Consider the following 17,749-nt stretch of genomic DNA (forward strand, 5'->3'; position numbering starts at 1 on the left):
GGTTGAAGCTTGGGAGGATACCAGAGCCGCACGAAAATTCGATTGGTCAGTGTGGGTTGGACAACGCCAACCATTTCAGGCTAGCGTCATCTCCTTCGTGGAATAATACTCCGTATGCAGCGCAGATTAGAACACTAGAAGTGGTAGGCTGAGATAACATGATCGGCAATGGGCAAACGTTATATTACTCTCACCAAGAGCACTACGTGATTAAGAATGCGCGAGAAAGTAAGCCTCTTATAAATGATTGAGGCGACAGAGAATGGGCACTCTTCCTACAATATCAAGACGTTTATTCCTATCGGAGCATTCCTCATCCTTCTTGATAGACTCAAGTGTTGCTCCAGGTTTGCTCAGTACTAAACAGTATTGCTGTGCTCCAGGTCCTAGTTAGGACCCGAGCGCCAGCTCTTCAACTTGGTCACATCAGTATGTATGGTTGGCAGTTGTCCTTTTGGACCAGCCTTCATTGCCTTCAAGAATGGATGTCGCTCTGCAATAGTGTCGGCATCTGGGTCCCGTGTAGCAGCAAAGCACTCCTTTGAGAATGGATCAAGTACATCTTTGAACTTCGATACTCTATCCTCGTTCCATTCGTCGAGCAGAGACTCCGGTGCACCATGCTGGATGACCGATACAAGACATTGTGATAGCGATGATGCATCAAAGATGCCGCACGCGAGCAGCTGGCCAGAGTAAGGATTGCAGAGATGAGCCGAGTCGCCGATTAGCATTGTGCGGCCCTTCTTCATGGTTGGCGTACAGAACTGATGTGCTTCGTATGGTTGCGCTTTCAGCAGTGTATATTGACCTGGTTTGAGGTCTTCCAAGAGCCGCTGAAACTTATCTGGAAGAGCTTTCACGATCTCATCGTCCGAGCTCTCGATCGGAAAACCAATACTGACTCGCCATATGGTTTCCTTTCTTTCGTTCTCGGAGGTGAGGGCGATCATGCCGAAGTTTTCAGGGTCGAGCATGAAGTTGGCTCCGTTGAACCCATACTTCTCGAATGGGAAAACAACATCTGCTGCGATGAGCTTGAAGGGTAAAGTTGTTCCTTCGTATCTGATGCCCATGAACTTGCGTATTGTTGATTTTGCGCCGTCGGCGCCCACTAGGTACTTGCACTGAAGTGTGCTGGTCTCATTGGTCTGAACGACCTCAAGCGTGACCGAGATATCATCGCTTTTCTGCTCGACATTGACAACTCTGTGCCCAAACCGCAGTTCACCGTTGGGAAATTCGTTCAGCTTGTCTATTAGCAACTCGGTCAGGTTGCGCTGAGGCACAGCCAGTGGTAGAGGCCGATTGGGGATAGGCGCTAGCCTCTCTATGACCTGCTGATCCTTCGTACGTCGGTAGCTAATGGCGTCGCCACGAAACTTGGACAGCTCCCGCATCTGCTCTAATATGCCTGCTTTCTCGAACTCCTTGAACATGAAGGGCATGTGAGTGAATGCGCGGGGTTCATCAGCCAACTTGACGAGGCTGTCGACCGCGATGACATTCAAGCCGGCATGTGCAAGCATGACCGTCAAATATGTCCCGACTGGACCAGCTCCGACGATACAGACATCGTATCTTTTGGTCGTATCACCACCAGTCCTGCACGTCCCGTTGGCGCTTTTCATATTGAGCTTGTCGTGAAGAATATCAGCCTGAGTAAATTTTTGAATGATCCTCAACGAAGCACAACTAGGTCAGCATATATAGCGAGAATCAGTACCAGCAGTGAGAGTAGCGTGTAAATAAACGAGATGGTCGAGCTTGCAATTATGCGACAGTGCTATCGCAGGTTTTCGAGGATTTCAATACACTACTTGTTTCCGTATCTGGTGAGGCGCCCAATTAGGCCGTCATCTCTCGTCAACGGGGGACGCAAGGGGGGTATCCTAGGTGACCTAGAAGATGCCAGTGAACAGGGCAAACTACCTTGTCTCTGCTAGCTACTCCGCCGTCGATGTGGACCGCTGTTGGTTCTCACTCTTAAGATGCATGCCTATGTCTTGTATGTCGGACCTAATGGCTCCGAGTTGAAACTCCATCATGGACGAGGCCGTTTAAATGCACAGACCGGGGGTTCTTGTAGGATAGCACCGTGCATGATATCGAATATGCGAGTGCCTAGTGTGATGAAACATAAGGTTGCAGTGATAGCCAAAGTGGTCCAGTAGGCAACAGTAAGCGGGAACGAAAAGGAACCATGTGGTCGATAGGCAGGTCTCCGCTCTAGCCTCTTGTCCTGGTGGTGCTGGCCCCCGATCGGTTGACTTCTGAGAACAGATGGTCGTGCTCGTCCGAGTCAAGCAAGATGGCCGCTCCTAAGCATGAATTCAGGCAGGTCAAGCGAACAACAAGCAAGCAAACGCTTGAGTCGGACGAGGACGTGTTTCGAGTAGTATCGAGATGTGGCGAGCGGCGGGCTCGGAGGATTTTCCGCCGAAATGCCAAGCATATAATCCCGGCCATCGGAGGCCGCGACTTAGGATTTGTTGTCTGCACATTGTCAGCAAGGGTCAAGTGACTAGTGATTGACCTTGTCTTTGCAATAACAAGCAGTAGCGCCAACAGTGACCATGACAGACAGGCCAGCATACCGAAGGGCGCCTTCGACCAATCTGGCAAGGCAACAAGCGTACAGGCCGCACGAAGGCAAGTTTGGGATTGTGACAGGCGGTTCGAGAGGTATTGGGGCCGCAGTCGTCGAAAACCTTGCAGCAAAAGGTTGTAATTTGCTGTTGGTTTTCACATCGGACTCATCTGCTGAGCCGACCCGAGTGCTTTGCGATAAGGTACAGAACGAACACGGCATTGTGGCCAAGTCTGTGCAAGCTGATCTCAGCGATCCGAGCCGGAGTGCACCTCATATCATTGCAACAGCGAAGAACTACTTCTCGCATCCTAGGTCTGGTGCCTTTCAGATAGACATTCTCATCAACAATGCTGGAATTGCCGGTAACAAGACTTTGAATGACCCGGAGCATGGTCCGATTGAGGAGACTCAATTCCACAAGATGTACAATGTCAATGTGCTGGCTCCTCTTTTGCTAACGCAGGCTGTTGCACCATATCTACCCAAAGATAGGTCTGGTAGGATCGTTAACGTATCGAGCGTATCGTCTTCAATTGGTTATGAGGGTCAGTCGGTATACGCTGGTACGAAAGCTGCACTGGAAGCTATGACCCGGACATGGTCTCGAGAACTGGCAGAGAACGCTACAGGTATGTTGAGCTCACACAAATGATCGCCACCTTGTTGTGATGCCCCTCAATACACATATCTTTCCTAACATTGCAACAGTGAACGCTGTAAACCCTGGTCCGGTGTGGGGCGATATGTACGCTCAGGCAGGTGAGACGTTCTGGAAGCAGAATCAGAAGTATGTTGACGCGGCACCTCTCTGCAAATACAATGGCGATGCGGAGACCAAAGCTAGGGCTGGCGGTGATCCGGAAGAGTTTGACAGGATCGTGAAGGAGGGCATGGGCAGCATGAGACCAGGGTTCACGGATGAGATTGCGGCAACAATTGGGATGCTGTGCTCAGATGAATGCAAGTGGACGACTGGAAGTGTTGTTTGTGCGAATGGGGGTATGAAGATGTCGATAGCTTGAGGAAACCACAGGTCGCGCGATTAGGGGGTAGTGGCTTCCGCATATGCGACTTGAGCGCCCGCGATGATGTGTAGGAAATCCACTCCATACAATACCAACCATGTCGCTATTTCATCAGGTCTAAGTGCAACATCGGAAATAATACTTGCATCGTGTTCCGCATGTACGTACATAAGTAGAGGAAAGAGCAGTGCGGAGTCCTTGAGTGCAGTGGAAAGGGCAGCGGAGAAGTTCCTAAGGCGCATGCAGGCTGCGGTGCGGTCGAAATTGAATGTTATGAATTGGACTTCGGACCACTTTGGCATCACTTTTTGACGTGCCAACCAGCCTGCCAATTCGCAGACCCGCTGCTCGCCCTGTAAATGCGTTGAAGATGAGTTTGACATGAATGCAACCTTGTCCTGAGCCTTGTGCCTGGTTACACAAAAGCGTCGGACTGGACTGGGCTGATGGGAGGAGCATCAAAAGATGGATCTGAAATCGATGCTGAACAATGAGTCGCAAGGCCAGAAAGGTGCTCACAGTCAAGGCGCTCCTCGCATGTCGAATCATACGCCTCACTCTTCCTACGATGGGCGCATAGAGCACACACCCAGTTCCGATGTCAGTTCGGCCAGGCCGACGCCGTATGGACCGCCTCTGAATACAGGAGACCCAAGGGCGCAAGGGCAGGGAGGGGGCAGTTATTTTGCAATGCAGTCACCTCATCCCAACACTTCTGCCTCCGCCTCGACTCCCAGTGCAGGTCCTCACTCAGCCTATGCTCAGAGTCCCGGAAGCTTTGCTGGCGTGTACACTCCACGAGATAGTCTGCCCCCATCCAATGCGCCAACACACAATGCGGCCTTTGTATCTCCCTCTGCCTCGATCCACCATCCGCCGACTCCAGGTTCGGCCCATCATCAGAGCTACCCTCCCCAGCATATCTACACACAGCAGCACAATAGCTATCCTGCCAATTACCAACAATTCCAATCCCCACCTCCACCCCAAGCAAACGGTCTGCCGCCTTCACATTCACGTCAAATCTCACCAATGAATCAGTTTCAAAGTCAACCAGCAACACCACTAGGTCCACCCATACACTACGCAAGAGCATCACCCCAAGCAGTGCGACCACCATCTCAGGGGCATCAAGAACATCATCTGCGCACAGGGTCGGTGAGTTCCATCGGTTCGATAACGAGCAAGGACTACAATCGTTACTCGCAGCCTGCGCCTACAGAACATATAAGAAGAGATAGTATACAAAGATCATACCCCCACGATATCAGGGAACGTTCGAGAAGCGAGAGTGTCTCCCCGAAGACAATACCAAAGCCACCACCGCAGCGAGAACACAGTACAGGCAGCCATACACTTTCACATGGTCGTCCATCACTTCCACTTCAACCAGATCCATACGTAGCCATGAGTCACCAGAGTTCGATCGACCGAGTGGAGCCAGCCATGCCTCAGCTGCCTTCCTCCAACTCCATCTCTTCGATGCATTCGCAACAACCTTCAATCGACCAGCTTGTTCAGCAGAGTCCTGCTCCTATGCCAGTAGTTACACCCCAAGAAACGCCAGTCGTTGTCAAAGAGGAGCAGTCACTGAAACGAAGCGCAAGTCACCTTACAGATATCAAGCCGCCGCCGCAAAAGCGTCCGCGTGGTGTCGTGCCCAGATGGGCACAATCTGCTCGCGGAAACAGACCCCTACGATTCATCGACGCATCTCAATACAACTCAAAACCCCGGCAACAGGTACAAAGACCACCAGTACCACAACATGAACCGATAATGCCTCCTCGACAGAATGGCAACACCGCGCCGCCTCAACAATTACAGGCTCTGGTTCCGAACGATGGATGGGAGCCATCTATCACAAGAACAGTACCTTTTGAGAATCTCAGCAAGAAAATATGCCAATGGATCATCAATATCATTGTCCCTCGCCCAGCGCCGCTGGGATCGAAGTGGGAGATCGAAGCCAAAGTGGGAGCAATTATGAGCTCGGAAACTGGAGAGCGTTATTACAATACGGAAATCGACTCTGAAGCACTGTTGAATCGCGAACGCACGCGTAATACGCGATTCGACAGTTCAATGAACATAGTAAGTTGTATCAATTTGCAGCATGACTTTTCCGCAGAACTGACATATCGCAGCATCAGCATAAAGCTCTCAATGAATTCTTGAATGGCATATTCCAGGAAAGTCTGAAAGCCAGGCAACAAAATCCCGCTTTGGAGGAAATTTCGTACAGTCACCCCAAAGAAAACGACGAGTTTTACGAGCTCAGTGACGAAGGCAAAGCTCAACTCAACCCGGAGCTACAAGTCTTGATCAACGAGGCAGGCCGGAGAACACATCGGCGCGAAGTACGAGTGCGGCGGTCAGTTGATAAGATGACAGGAGAAGTCAAGGCACAGATCATCAAGACCAGGATCGCGGATCAAGATATCTGGAACCCTGATTACGACTTTGACTTTCGCATCTCGATCAGTCTTGAGACTGAGTGGACCGGACCTCGGGAGCATCTGACACAGCTGGCTGAAAGTCGAGGTCGGAACAAGGACAGATTGAGCTACAGACACATGATGTACCAGATCGACTTGACGCAAGTTTCGCACGATGACTCGGATCGGTTGGATCACGAGCTTGAAGTTGAAGTGTCGACTGAATACTTGCAGCGAGAGATTGAAAAGCTAAGAAGAGGTGACCCTAACGACTATGAGAGGATGGTAAAGAGTCTCATTGATAATATTCGATTACTATGTAGGCAAGGCACAATTTCAGCGAGGCGTTAGAGAAACTATTTTCTTGTGAGGACGGGAGAAGAGGAGGTTGTGTATTTCTACGGATTTATGGGCTTGTAATATCAGTTTTGATACCCTGAATAAGATTCTCTTCTGCTTCCGGACAGTGGTTTCCCACAGTGAAGACAGCGCTTCGTATAGTGCCTGAGGCATTAAAATTACCGGCCTGCGATTTCGCAGCCTTGTATGTAACAAGGCTGTAGGCATCATGCATCATTGCGTACTGCTGTGATGTGTTGATTATGGCAGGCGCATTCTGAGCAAATGCAGATGCGTGTTTCACAGGTACAAGCGAATATCACACTCACCATACCTTGTCATTTTCTACGATCACAATATCTCGCCTGACTAGAACGGCAACCACGCTGCACCTTTCTCACGAGTCGCGACTGTAGCAGTACCTTCCTTCGACCTCGCCATTCACGATTCCGTCATCTTCCACATACCTACTTGGCCACTGACACGAACCATTACCTTCAAAGCGCCATCTCAGCATCGAACACCTCTTTCCTAGTCTTCCAGCCATGGTCGGACTCGTGTCGGCAGCGGGCCTGATCGGTTTCCTGTCAGAGCCTGAACCAGAATTGAGAAGTTTTGCCCTCAAGCAGTTGGACGGCCAGGTTGACTTGCTATGGACAGAAATTGCAGGAGCAATAGGAGAGATGTAGGAAGAGTGCGCCGTGATATTGAGCTGGACTAACATGGTGTAGTGAATCTCTTTACGAAGATGATTCGTTCCCCGACCGACCTCTTGCTGCGATCGTGGCCTCGAAAGTGTACTACCATCTACAGGAATACAACGAGAGCATGGCATTCGCCCTAGGAGCAGGGAAACACTTCAAGCTGGACAGGGCAGGAGAGTTCGAGGAAACCATCATATCGAAATGCATCGACACCTTTATTGCCCTCTCTGCGAACCGAGACCCGACATTGGCAGCCGCCTCGAAACCCGCTGAGCTGGACACAACATTCGGCCAGACTGAGGGTGCTGCGAGCATGTCTGCCAGTTTGACCTCGCCAGTCACTCCATTCTCACAATCTGTGTTGCCATCGAAATCATTGCTGTCTAGACAAGATACGAACGCTTCATTAGAAGGCACATTTGTTGGAGCTGAGGGTAGCCCGGAATCAATCATCCAGCAGAGAGGGTTACAGAAGCAACTGAATGCAGTCATCGAGAGGCTGTTCGAGAAGTGCTTCCAGGAGAAGAGATATAGACAAGTCGTTGGTATCGCCGTAGAAGCACGAAACCTCGATATCCTGAGACGAGTCATTCTCCGAGCTTCAGAAGATGAGAAAGACGGCAAAGGCGAGGCCACAAAGGCCGGTGAAGAGCTTATGGACTATGTTCTGGATATCTGCATGAGTGTAGTGCAAGAGCGTGGTCTGCGGAACGAGATCCTCAAGCTCATCCTTGAGCTGCTGAACGACATTCCCTCTCCAGACTACTTCGCGATTGCCAAATGCGTCGTCTACCTGGATCAGCATTCTCTAGCCTCCGATATCCTGCGCAAGCTCGTTGAGAAAGGCGACGCTCGATCATTGGCTGTCGCATACCAGATCTCCTTCGACCTTTACGACAACAGCACCCAAGAATTCCTTCGAAAGGTTCGAGAAGAGTTGGCCGAGATGCTGCCAGAGGAAGAGAAAGACGAGACTGCAGAAAAGATGGATGAGGATTCCACAGACGAGAAGGCTGAAGAACAGCTACAATCGGAATTGCAAGAATCCGCAGGCTCTTCCACATCAAAACCAAAAGCCCCCCAGCTTGAGGATGAAGAGCAGCAACAAGCCGTCAAGTCGTGCCGAGATATCTTAGATGGCCTGAAGTCAATACATCTTAACATTGAATTTCTCAACAAGTCGAACAGGGTCGACATCTCTATATTGAACAAGATCAAGGACAGTCTTGAAGCAAGGAACTCAATATATCATACCGCTACAACCCTGTCCACCGGCTTCATGCATGCAAAGACAGCCAACGACAACTTTTTCAGAGACAACCTTGAATGGTTGGGCAAGGCCATCAACTGGTCCAAGTTTACTGCTACAGCTGCGCTCGGTGTGATCCATCAAGGGAACATCAACCACGTTGACAGATTGCTTAGTCCGTACCTGCCAAAAGGTCCTGCAGCTGGTCCAGCCCAGGGTTCAGCCTTCAGCCAGGGTGGCTCTCTTTATGCTTACGGTCTGGTCTGCGCCAACCACAAGGGCAAGGCTGTTGATTTCATCCGAAACAAGTTCAAGGAAAATACCGACGAGATCGTCCAGCATGGTGGTGCTCTCGGTCTTGGTGTAGCAGGCATGGCTTGCGGCGATCAGTCTGTCTATGACGATCTGAAGCAGGTCTTGTACTCAGATTCTGCCATCAACGGTGAGGCTGTTGGTCTTTCAATGGGTCTTGTCATGCTTGGCTCCGGCAATGTTGGTGCACTTTCAGACATGGTGCAATATGCTCACGACACGCAACATGACAAGATTGTTCGGGGTCTTGCTATGGGTATGGCCATGATCATGTATGGCCGACAAGAAGGTGCAGACGAGGTCATTCAAGGTCTCCTCAACGATCCAGATCCAACCCTGCGATATGGTGGCATCATGACCATCGCCATGGCTTACGTTGGCACCGGCAGTAACAAGGCGGTCCGAAAACTGCTGCATGTCGCGGTCAGCGATGTGTCCGATGATGTCCGCAGAATAGCAGTACTAAGCTTGGGTTTCATCCTCTTCCGAAAGCACACTTCTGTGCCCCGAATGGTTGAGCTCCTTGCCGAATCCTACAATCCACATGTCCGATATGGTGCTGCAATGGCATTGGGTATATCTTGCGCCGGTACTGGTCTCGAGGAAGCTATTGATCTGCTCGAACCTATGCTCAAAGACCCGACTGATTTCGTCCGCCAAGGTGCACTTATCTCATTGGCTATGGTTTTGGTCCAGCAAAACGACGCACTCAACCCCAAGGTTAGCGAGATTCGCAAGAAGATGGTTAAGATTGTCGGCGACAGACACGAGGACGCCATGTGCAAGTTCGGCTGCGCGATGGCGTTGGGTATCATTGACGCTGGTGGCCGCAACTGCACCATCAGCCTGCAGACACAGACCGGTAACTTGCACATGCCTGGTATTATTGGTATGGCTGTGTTTATCCAGTACTGGTACTGGTTCCCACTCGCACATTTCCTCTCGCTGTCGTTCACGCCAACGGCGGTCATTGCCGTCGACCAGAAATTGGAGGCACCTGTCTTCAAGTTCCACTCGAATACCAAACCAAGTTTGTTCGACTATCCTCCAGAAGAGACAGCCAAGGTCGACACTGGCCCCGAAAAGGTCAAGACTGCAGTGCTCAGTACCACAGCACAAGCAAAACGACGAGCAGCCAAGAAAGAAAAGCAGCAGCGTCGTGACAGTATGGACGTTGATCAGCCCGTCACGCCTAAGCTTGAGAAGAGCAAAACGGAAGATGAGGACAAAGACAAGATGGATACTGACGAAGCTGTCAAGGACGATGATGCCACAATTACAGAGGAGAAGAAGGATGAAGAGGAGAAGGACAAGAAGGAGAAAATGAAGAAAGAGAAGGTTGGCTATGAATTGCCCAACATGAACCGTGTCCTGCCAGCACAGCTGAAATACCTCTCCTTCCCAGATACAAGATATCAGCCGGTCAAGAAGCCGGTCACCGGTGGTGTTGTGGTTGTTCTGGATACGGAAGAGGGTAAAGATCGTGAGACCATACCTCTTACGGTATCGAAAAAGACTGTGCCACCAGCACCGACGGTCGGTCAGGCTACTGGTCAAGGTGAGGCAGCCCCAGTCACCCCTGCTAGAGGCATTGGTGCGACTGGTCCGGCTGCCGCCTCGATGGGTGCTGGTGCAGCCGCGGCAGCTGGTGTGCTCACTGCTGTCGACGAGGATGAAGAAGGCGGTGAGGAGGCTGAGGTGCCAGGGGAGTTTGACTACGAAAGCGATAACGAGAACGGGGAGTAGGGTGCCTTAGAATTGCTCAGGAGACTTGCGAGCCGTGAGTTCTCAGAGGCAGAGATCCAGGCATTTCGAGAGCTTCCGAGTGACATTTTCGATGTTTATTTCGAGAGAACGGATGAGGAGCATCGGGAAGCGATTGAGAGAGCGAGAGAGAGGAAGAGGCGCAGAAGGGAACGGGGTGAGGAGGAGTAGGGTGGTCTTGGGTGCATGCCTGGAGGCACTGTATTATGTGTTATATTGCGACTCTGGCGGACGACTGTATCTGTACTGTGCTATGCTATAGATCCCAAATTGTTCGTGCGGGCTTGCAAGCATGACTAAACACCTTCACCCATATGCTCGTGCAAGTCAAGCTTCTTCCATGTGCCTGTCGCAGCGTAAGGTTAGAGTTCGTGGCAGGTAGTACGGCGGCTACTCCCATGTGGGAAGGTACGCCACAGAATACATAAACATCTTCTCGATCTTTTCCCAGCTACTATACTAGCTAGTGTATTTCGCATCTGCTCAGCATCAATGTGGATTGTTTGCGAACCCCTTGCTGACAGCGACGGTTTTAGCGCCACCGTCATGTAGGCACTTACTACCCCTCGCAGCCAGCGACAGGCTCTGTCTCTGTGATGTCAGGTAACAGATGGCCCTGGAGAATATCTATGCAGGTTGTTTTCGTTGCCTGAAGATGATTGAGATGTCCACAATACTGCGAATTACGGTGTGATGACGATAATCTGATCTGACACGGTCTTTTTCATGGCGGAAAGATCGCCTTCGATGCCACTCAGCGGCGATCGACCTTCCATTCAGCCTGACCTCGAAGCCGAGTCCACAAATCCAGATCCTCAGACATTGCCGGCTCAACAGTCATCCGACCACATATATCCTGCGGTTCACGTATCTGGACAAGCATATGCTCACCTGGGAGACAACCACTACTACAATGTGGCGCCCTCCGCGAGCGCTTTTGAGGAACTATCGTCGACCTTGTTCTTCAAGGAAATACTCTCTCGTTATGACACTATCGAGGACAACTACAGTGAGACATTCGGATGGATCTTCAAACCACCTAGCAACCAACAGCCGGCCTGGGATTCGTTCTTAGAGTGGCTCAATGTCCCTAGCGGAATATACTGGGTGTCCGGAAAGCCAGGGTCAGGCAAGTCGACCTTGATGAAGTATTTGCACGACGATTTACACAGCACTCGGCGTACCTCGAACACATATCAAGTGCTATTGTCTTTCTGGTTTTGGGAGGCTGCTAACAATGCACTTCAACGTAACTTCCAAGGCTGTCTCCAGTCACTATTGTGGCAGTTGCTCCAGGATGAAGTGCATGGAGGCGAGGTAGCCATGGCACTGAATGATCGTGGAAAACTTGCTTGGACCACGCGAAGGCTCAATGATGCATTGAAGGTCGCTCTAAAAGTTTTACAAGACAAAGGTGTTAGTGTTCTGATATGCCTGGATGGCTTAGATGAGAGTGGTCGCGACGGTGAGGCACTTTGTAAATTTGTCAAGGACATCGCCAAATGCTTTCCCTACGTGAAGCTATGTGCTTCAAGTCGACCCGAACGACTTTTCGAAGCGCACTTTACGTCATGTTCGAAGTTGAAAATGCAAGATCTGAACGAGTCAGACATTGACAGTGTCATCAATCAGGACTTGTTGAAGAGTCAAGAGTATGTTACCCTGTGTCAGACTGATACCGAAGTCAAGGATATGGATTTCCCACGACTCATGAAGGAAAAAGCACAGGGAGTGCTCCTATGGGTACGTCTTGCGATTAATGACCTGCTACGGGGCATACAAAACTGTGACACAGCAAGAGAGCTTGTAGGTCGAGTCGACAGGATGCCAGAAGGCCTCGACAACCTCTACGACTTTATGTTGAGGCGAAATAATTCGGATGCAAAGCAGTACAGAGTAGACGCGGCTTTCTACTTTCAATTGATCTCCCATCGCGACATGAGTATCGTCGAGTTTAGCTTGGCTATCAACGACGAGCCGAGAGCCACATTTTTGCAGTTCGCCGACTACTGGGAACAACTACATCAAAAAATCAACTGTGAACGAGTCAGAGTATGGATTAATGCGCGTTGTGGAGGCCTCCTTGAAGTCAAGATACTAAGAGGCGCCCGTTACAAGCGTTGTGCCAGGACCAGATCTGACTCTCTGACACAATTCTTCGATACATACGAAGACCAGCACGTTCAATTTATTCATCGCACTGCACGATCCTATCTGCTTGACACGACAACCGGACATGAGCTTCTATCTCTTTCATCAAGATCAACAGATGACATCCGTCGGTTATGCTTGGAAGTCAGATTAGTATCCCATCTCATTCTCCCGGCATTAGAAAGTGTGGTGCCAGTTTGTATGATCCCATTCATGACCGCTCTTTGCATCTGTTTAACGTGCGGAAGAGCAAACCACTCCGAAGGACGTGAGCGCATAGAAGAAGTGCTCGATTGCATGGTTCAACGAGGCATGTAGTGGACAGATCCATACCCCCAGCTAGGCCACGCAATGTACCGGAACGAGCCCTTCCCTACCGGAAAAGGGGCTTTGCTTGACTATGACCGGCTCTTCGCCAGAAGCGGTCTCTGGCAGTGGGATAATTGGGAGAGATCACTGGTGAATTCAGAACTGCTATCCAGTGAGTACGCGACTCTGTTGCTGATCTGTCTTTCAGAGTACACCCACACCATGGACTTTCGTGCAGAGGATCTCATGACCCGCGTTATCCCGCATGCAGATCCTGAATACCTGCTCGAGAGCGACTTCGGAGAAGAGATCTCGCTATTTCACGAAATTATTTGTGAGTACCACAGCTGGACTGCAGAAGGAAGAGCTTTGACGGATGCATTGGGGCAAAAGGTATGGAACTTTCTATGTGAAGCAACACCTAACACTCTAGCCCGCGTGGTCACACCGACGATGGCCGCGTGCGACTCTCTGTTTTTGAGTCATCAGTCTGCACAAATACGTTCTCATTCTGCACATATATACATCTTGGGAAGCTTTGATATCGGAACCCTCCAGAGGCTCTTCGCCTATGCCAAGTATCAGTTCCCACCAGGCATGAGCTCGCATCTACAAGCAGGATCCCAGAGGTCAGTACCTGGTCCATGTGTGGTTATGAGCTGGGCGGACGGCGCATGGCGACCAGCAATCTATGCAATCTCTCACAAAGATCTGGATCGTCTGCTCAGAAACTTGGCTCGAAGCATTGAACCCGAGCCATTGAACATTGGAGTGTCGTTGGGCATCGTTTCCGTGAGGTGGGCCAACTCCGACCCAAGAGCGGACGTTAAAGCTCTATCAGCCCTAAAAACTCCACTTCCTTCCTTGCACGCCGCACTGCTACATCTTGGTAAACCCAAGGACACTATTCGCAGATTCGCGGAGCAACAGGAGAACAGATGGAGCATTCAGCTCAATGAGATTGTGTTCCGACATTGGAGGGCCTGGTTTTGGGGTGTACAAGATCCGATTTTACGATACTACCCGGAACGTCCTCCTCTTTTGCTGCGAGGCTTTGACACTCCTCCTAGGGGGTCTCCTATAGTACCTGGCTCCGACGCAGGCTTTAAAAAGGACTTTGATGAAGACCGAGATCAAAACAATTCGCAGGTGAACGATGCGTTCTCAACGCTAGATGATCTCAGTCTTGACGACTGATCTTTTGACAATCTCATAGCGATGTACCTTGTACCGGGAAGAGCGTTCGGAACCCTTACCGGGCATCGACGCTGAGCTCAGTAAGCTATCTTTGGAGACCACAATGCCAGTTTATGTAACGGAGCCCGAGGTGGTGGCTTGTATATATCGGGGACTACTGCAAGCTTTCCCGACGTACGCCAGTCTGCCCTTACAGCCGCTCAGTGATCAGAACATCCGATTGTCTCAATGCAATGCAGGATGCCACTGATCTCGTCGAGTCATGAACTTACGGAGACAATAGTCGGTTTTCTGAAGCAGAGATCCAGCGCCGCGTGTGCTCAGTCCTACCAGTGTTCCATAGAGTCGCAGCTTACGTGCTTGTTGCTCGTTCACGATCCGAGCCAACCGAGCGAGTGCGATGACAGAGGCGGTCTGCAAAGCACAAGCAAGTAGCGCAGATACATCTGTGACTGGAGTGGCACGATTACTACAATTCTGGAGAGACAGAAGGATGTATCGAGTGCCGATGGATCTCTTCAAAACCGACGAAGAAGGGCTTCCAGTGCTGCATAACAAGTGGTTGTCCAATCCAAGACCATCTCTTGAAGCCCAATCAATGAAACACAAACGTCTCTTACACATTTGTAGTGACGTATGCCACAACATGAACCACCCGGATCCCCAACACCACCCTATCACAATACCAACCCAACAACCCCACAAACCACAGCCCCCAACGGCAAAACCGCCCTCCACGCATTCATCCTCCCCCACTCCCGAATCAACCTCTCCGTCTCCCCCCTCTCATCATCCACATCCGCGCTCCTCGCCCCATTTTCATCGACTTTACTTTCTTGCGCGACCACACGCTTCACCCGTTCGTGTAGCGCATTATTGATCGGTTCGAGGAGGGTGAGTGTGAAGACCATCGCTCCTACACTCAGCGCCGCAGCGAGTACATAGCACGTTCGCTTTAACGTCGTCGTATCTGATGTGTTGGAGGTAGAAGCAGGCAACATGACCGCACAAAAGGCATAACATATCCCCGCGCCGATGGTGCAGGGGGAGGGTGTGCATTCCTTTGCTGAAGAGGTGGAACCACTGTCTCAGCAGATAACTACTCGTGCTTGGACTCCCACTGCCCTTTCCATCATCCCCATCTTTGCTTAGAACTTTGCTTTCGCTCGAGGCACCAGCTTGGAGTACACCCTCCTTCTCATCGCCAACTCCACTATCAAATGGCTGCGTGGGTGCTTTATCCACTCTGTACTCGCGGTCCTTGGCTTTCGTGACGAGTTCAAGGGGTGGGAGGAGAGGGGCGGAGGCCGGGAGGAGGATGGCGGGGATGGCGGCGTAGGAGAAGCCGAGGGAGCCGATGGAGAAGGTTGTGCTGAGGGTTAGACCTAGGGATGTTGCGAGGGTGATTAAGGTAGGGGTGGACATTGTGGTTGTTGTTGGGTAGGTTGGGTAGGTTGCGAGGGCTGGGTTGATGGATGGTTTGGGGCAGTCTGTGAGATAGTTTGAGTTTGATTCCGGCTTCGAGCTGGGCGAGTCAATATGGTAGAAAGTTCTGTTAGCAGGAAAGAATTCAGCAGAACAGAACAGAACTTGTAACAATGCATTCTTCAAGAATTCAGTAGTGCTCATAATGTCCTGCCATGATCGCAGGCAAGCCACGAGCGTCATGACTTTGTGGAGTTGACATGTGGTCTCTCTGTTTTCCTAGCCATTGAAAATTGAAATCAGCGCAGGAATGGCCTCAGATGTGCTGAGATGGGTAACAAAAAGGGCGTGGTAGGTGCCTGTTGCTTTAGAAGCACGCAAGACGACGAGGTCAATGGTTGGAAGGTGCGGAGGCCAGGTCGGCCGCATATGTCTGGAAAATGCTTCCGGTGTCATTGGGTCCTCATTGTGCATCCTGTTTATCTCGACCGTAGCCTACTCACTCATTAGTGCTTCGAAGTCCGGGCCTTGAGCTCTGGGTAATAATCTTCGTTGATTCGATAGTATGGTGCAAGACTGTCGAGGACAGTGGACTTGCTAGTATCGTATTTAGAGAGCAGCAGTGGGTAAAGAGCACCCTATCGATATTTTGCATATCGTGAGAGCACCAAGGAGCACAAGATCATCGATGCCATGAACATTAAATTACATATCAGTCTATTCCCCGAACTCCGTGCTATGCCAACATGCTATACAGTTAGATCCTGAGCCTAATTGAACCAATTTTGCAAAATTTCCATAAATCGTTAAGCCACCTTCCTTTGGCCGACCATAAAAGTATGTTCAAGACAATAGGTATGCCATCACACCCGCCATACCCATCACCACCAGACCACTCATTCTCAAACCAGACGCACCATTATTCAGGTCTCTCTGGCTCGTCCCACAACAACTATCCCGATCATAGCTCACCCCATTCGCATCCGCCGCAACTTGGAATACACTCCCATTAAAACTCCCAATATTATAGAAATCAACCAAAATGAAATTCGGCGGCCGGCCAGCCCAATCAGAGCTGCAGTTCCCGACCATCGCGCCAGCCGATCCGTATCCCGTAACCGCATTCGTCTCATTGACGGTTGTAGATGCCGGTATCAGCAGCGATGAGCCCAAGATATCCACGTCGATATTGAGATTGTGGTTGGCTATGTACATCCTGTCGAGCGTCGTGTTGCGGTCTAGATTCGGTGGGCGGTCCTGTGTGCAGGGGAAGTCACGGTCTGTTGGACTGAATGGGGTCTCCCACATGTTTGCGAACTCATCGAGGAGCCAGGGGATGGCGACTTGGTCAGCTTCGTAGTCGAGCATTAGGACTAATCTGTGTTGGGTGAGGATCATTTCTGATAACGTGGGCCATTGGTCGAGCGACATGGGCACGGTGGGCGGGGTGTATAGATACCGGTTTATGCCGGAGTTGTAGACTGGGTCGGTGAAGTTCTGGGGCGAAAGAACGTCGCTGTTGCCCATTAGGATTGTGAGGACGTCGTAGGGGTTGTTGTCCAGCCACTCGCGGACGGTAGTCAGGTAGTCCACTAGAAGGCCTGCATCGAGGAGGTCGCAATTTGTGTGGCAGAGGCGGAGTTGGGACGTGGCGTTTGGCTTGTGGACTTGGAATTGAAGCATGCGGACGCCGTCGTTGAGCTGGGTCGTTACGTCGAGTTCCTGATTCGCGGCGATGTTGCCCTGTATGCTAAACGGGGAGTTATGTGCGGCGACCATGGTTATGTTGCTGTATTTGCGGGCGCAGAATTCGGGGTAGCCGTTGCATGGTTGGGTGTTTGTTGGTCTGGCGGAGGAGGATGTTGCAGTGCCGGTTGAGGTTGAATTGTTCCGGCTTGCGGTTAAGAGAGTTTGCGTCGAGGAGGGAACTGTGAGAGTAGTGCCGTTTGTTGTTATGGTTTGGTTTTGGGCGTTGAGGGTGCTATCTGAGACGGTAGTGGGCATGCCGGAGAGGTAGGTTATGCTATCGGTGTTTTGGTTTAAGGATATCGTTGCTGTGTATGATTGATATGTTCCTGTGGCGTAGTCGCCGCCTGTTGCGGTTGGAGCGATTGAGTTGGTTCCTGATAATACTATGGATGAATCTGATTGAGCGGCTGCGGTTGCTGCAAGGCCAGCAGCGGCCACCGCGACGGTGGTGAAGAACATCGTGGTGTGACGGCTCACGCAGAGAAGCCGGGCAC

The 17,749-nt window shown here is 50.9% G+C and overlaps 7 protein-coding genes across 7 annotated transcripts; 4 read left to right on the forward strand and 3 right to left on the reverse strand.

The window, feature by feature from the left end:
• Window positions 1-386: 386 nt before the first annotated feature.
• PMZ80_011061 (uncharacterized protein) lies at window positions 387-1,631 on the reverse strand (the record flags this gene model as incomplete). Its single annotated transcript, XM_064879449.1, has 1 exon — window positions 387-1,631. The coding sequence occupies one exon, from the start codon at window positions 1,629-1,631 to the stop codon at window positions 387-389; it is 1,245 nt and encodes a 414-aa protein (XP_064724780.1).
• Window positions 1,632-2,576: 945 nt separating this feature from the next.
• LXR4 (L-xylo-3-hexulose reductase) lies at window positions 2,577-3,615 on the forward strand (the record flags this gene model as incomplete). The annotated part of the gene is made up of 2 exons (XM_064879450.1): window positions 2,577-3,222; window positions 3,302-3,615. 2 exons carry the CDS (start codon window positions 2,577-2,579, stop codon window positions 3,613-3,615), a joined length of 960 nt encoding a protein of 319 aa, XP_064724781.1.
• A 468-nt stretch (window positions 3,616-4,083) lies between these two features.
• PMZ80_011063 (uncharacterized protein) lies at window positions 4,084-6,407 on the forward strand (the record flags this gene model as incomplete). Its single annotated transcript, XM_064879451.1, has 2 exons — window positions 4,084-5,712; window positions 5,766-6,407. 2 exons carry the CDS (start codon window positions 4,084-4,086, stop codon window positions 6,405-6,407), a joined length of 2,271 nt encoding a protein of 756 aa, XP_064724782.1.
• A 533-nt stretch (window positions 6,408-6,940) lies between these two features.
• On the forward strand, window positions 6,941-10,406 carry RPN2 (proteasome regulatory particle base subunit; the record flags this gene model as incomplete). Its single annotated transcript, XM_064879452.1, has 2 exons — window positions 6,941-7,080; window positions 7,127-10,406. 2 exons carry the CDS (start codon window positions 6,941-6,943, stop codon window positions 10,404-10,406), a joined length of 3,420 nt encoding a protein of 1,139 aa, XP_064724783.1.
• Window positions 10,407-11,150: 744 nt separating this feature from the next.
• Window positions 11,151-14,081, forward strand: PMZ80_011065 (uncharacterized protein; the record flags this gene model as incomplete). Its single annotated transcript, XM_064879453.1, has 3 exons — window positions 11,151-12,605; window positions 12,894-13,218; window positions 13,318-14,081. 3 exons carry the CDS (start codon window positions 11,151-11,153, stop codon window positions 14,079-14,081), a joined length of 2,544 nt encoding a protein of 847 aa, XP_064724784.1.
• A 677-nt stretch (window positions 14,082-14,758) lies between these two features.
• PMZ80_011066 (uncharacterized protein) lies at window positions 14,759-15,506 on the reverse strand (the record flags this gene model as incomplete). Its single annotated transcript, XM_064879454.1, has 2 exons — window positions 14,759-14,932; window positions 15,030-15,506. The coding sequence occupies 2 exons, from the start codon at window positions 15,504-15,506 to the stop codon at window positions 14,759-14,761; spliced, it is 651 nt and encodes a 216-aa protein (XP_064724785.1).
• An 843-nt stretch (window positions 15,507-16,349) lies between these two features.
• Window positions 16,350-17,714, reverse strand: PMZ80_011067 (uncharacterized protein; the record flags this gene model as incomplete). Its single annotated transcript, XM_064879455.1, has 1 exon — window positions 16,350-17,714. One exon carries the CDS (start codon window positions 17,712-17,714, stop codon window positions 16,350-16,352), a length of 1,365 nt encoding a protein of 454 aa, XP_064724786.1.
• Window positions 17,715-17,749: the final 35 nt, after the last annotated feature.

Source organism: Knufia obscura, assembly GCF_036327395.1.
Source record: "Knufia obscura strain CCFEE 5817 isolate CBS 148926 chromosome Unknown scaffold_24, whole genome shotgun sequence".
In the NCBI taxonomy this organism is placed as follows: Eukaryota; Fungi; Ascomycota; class Eurotiomycetes; order Chaetothyriales; family Trichomeriaceae; genus Knufia; species Knufia obscura.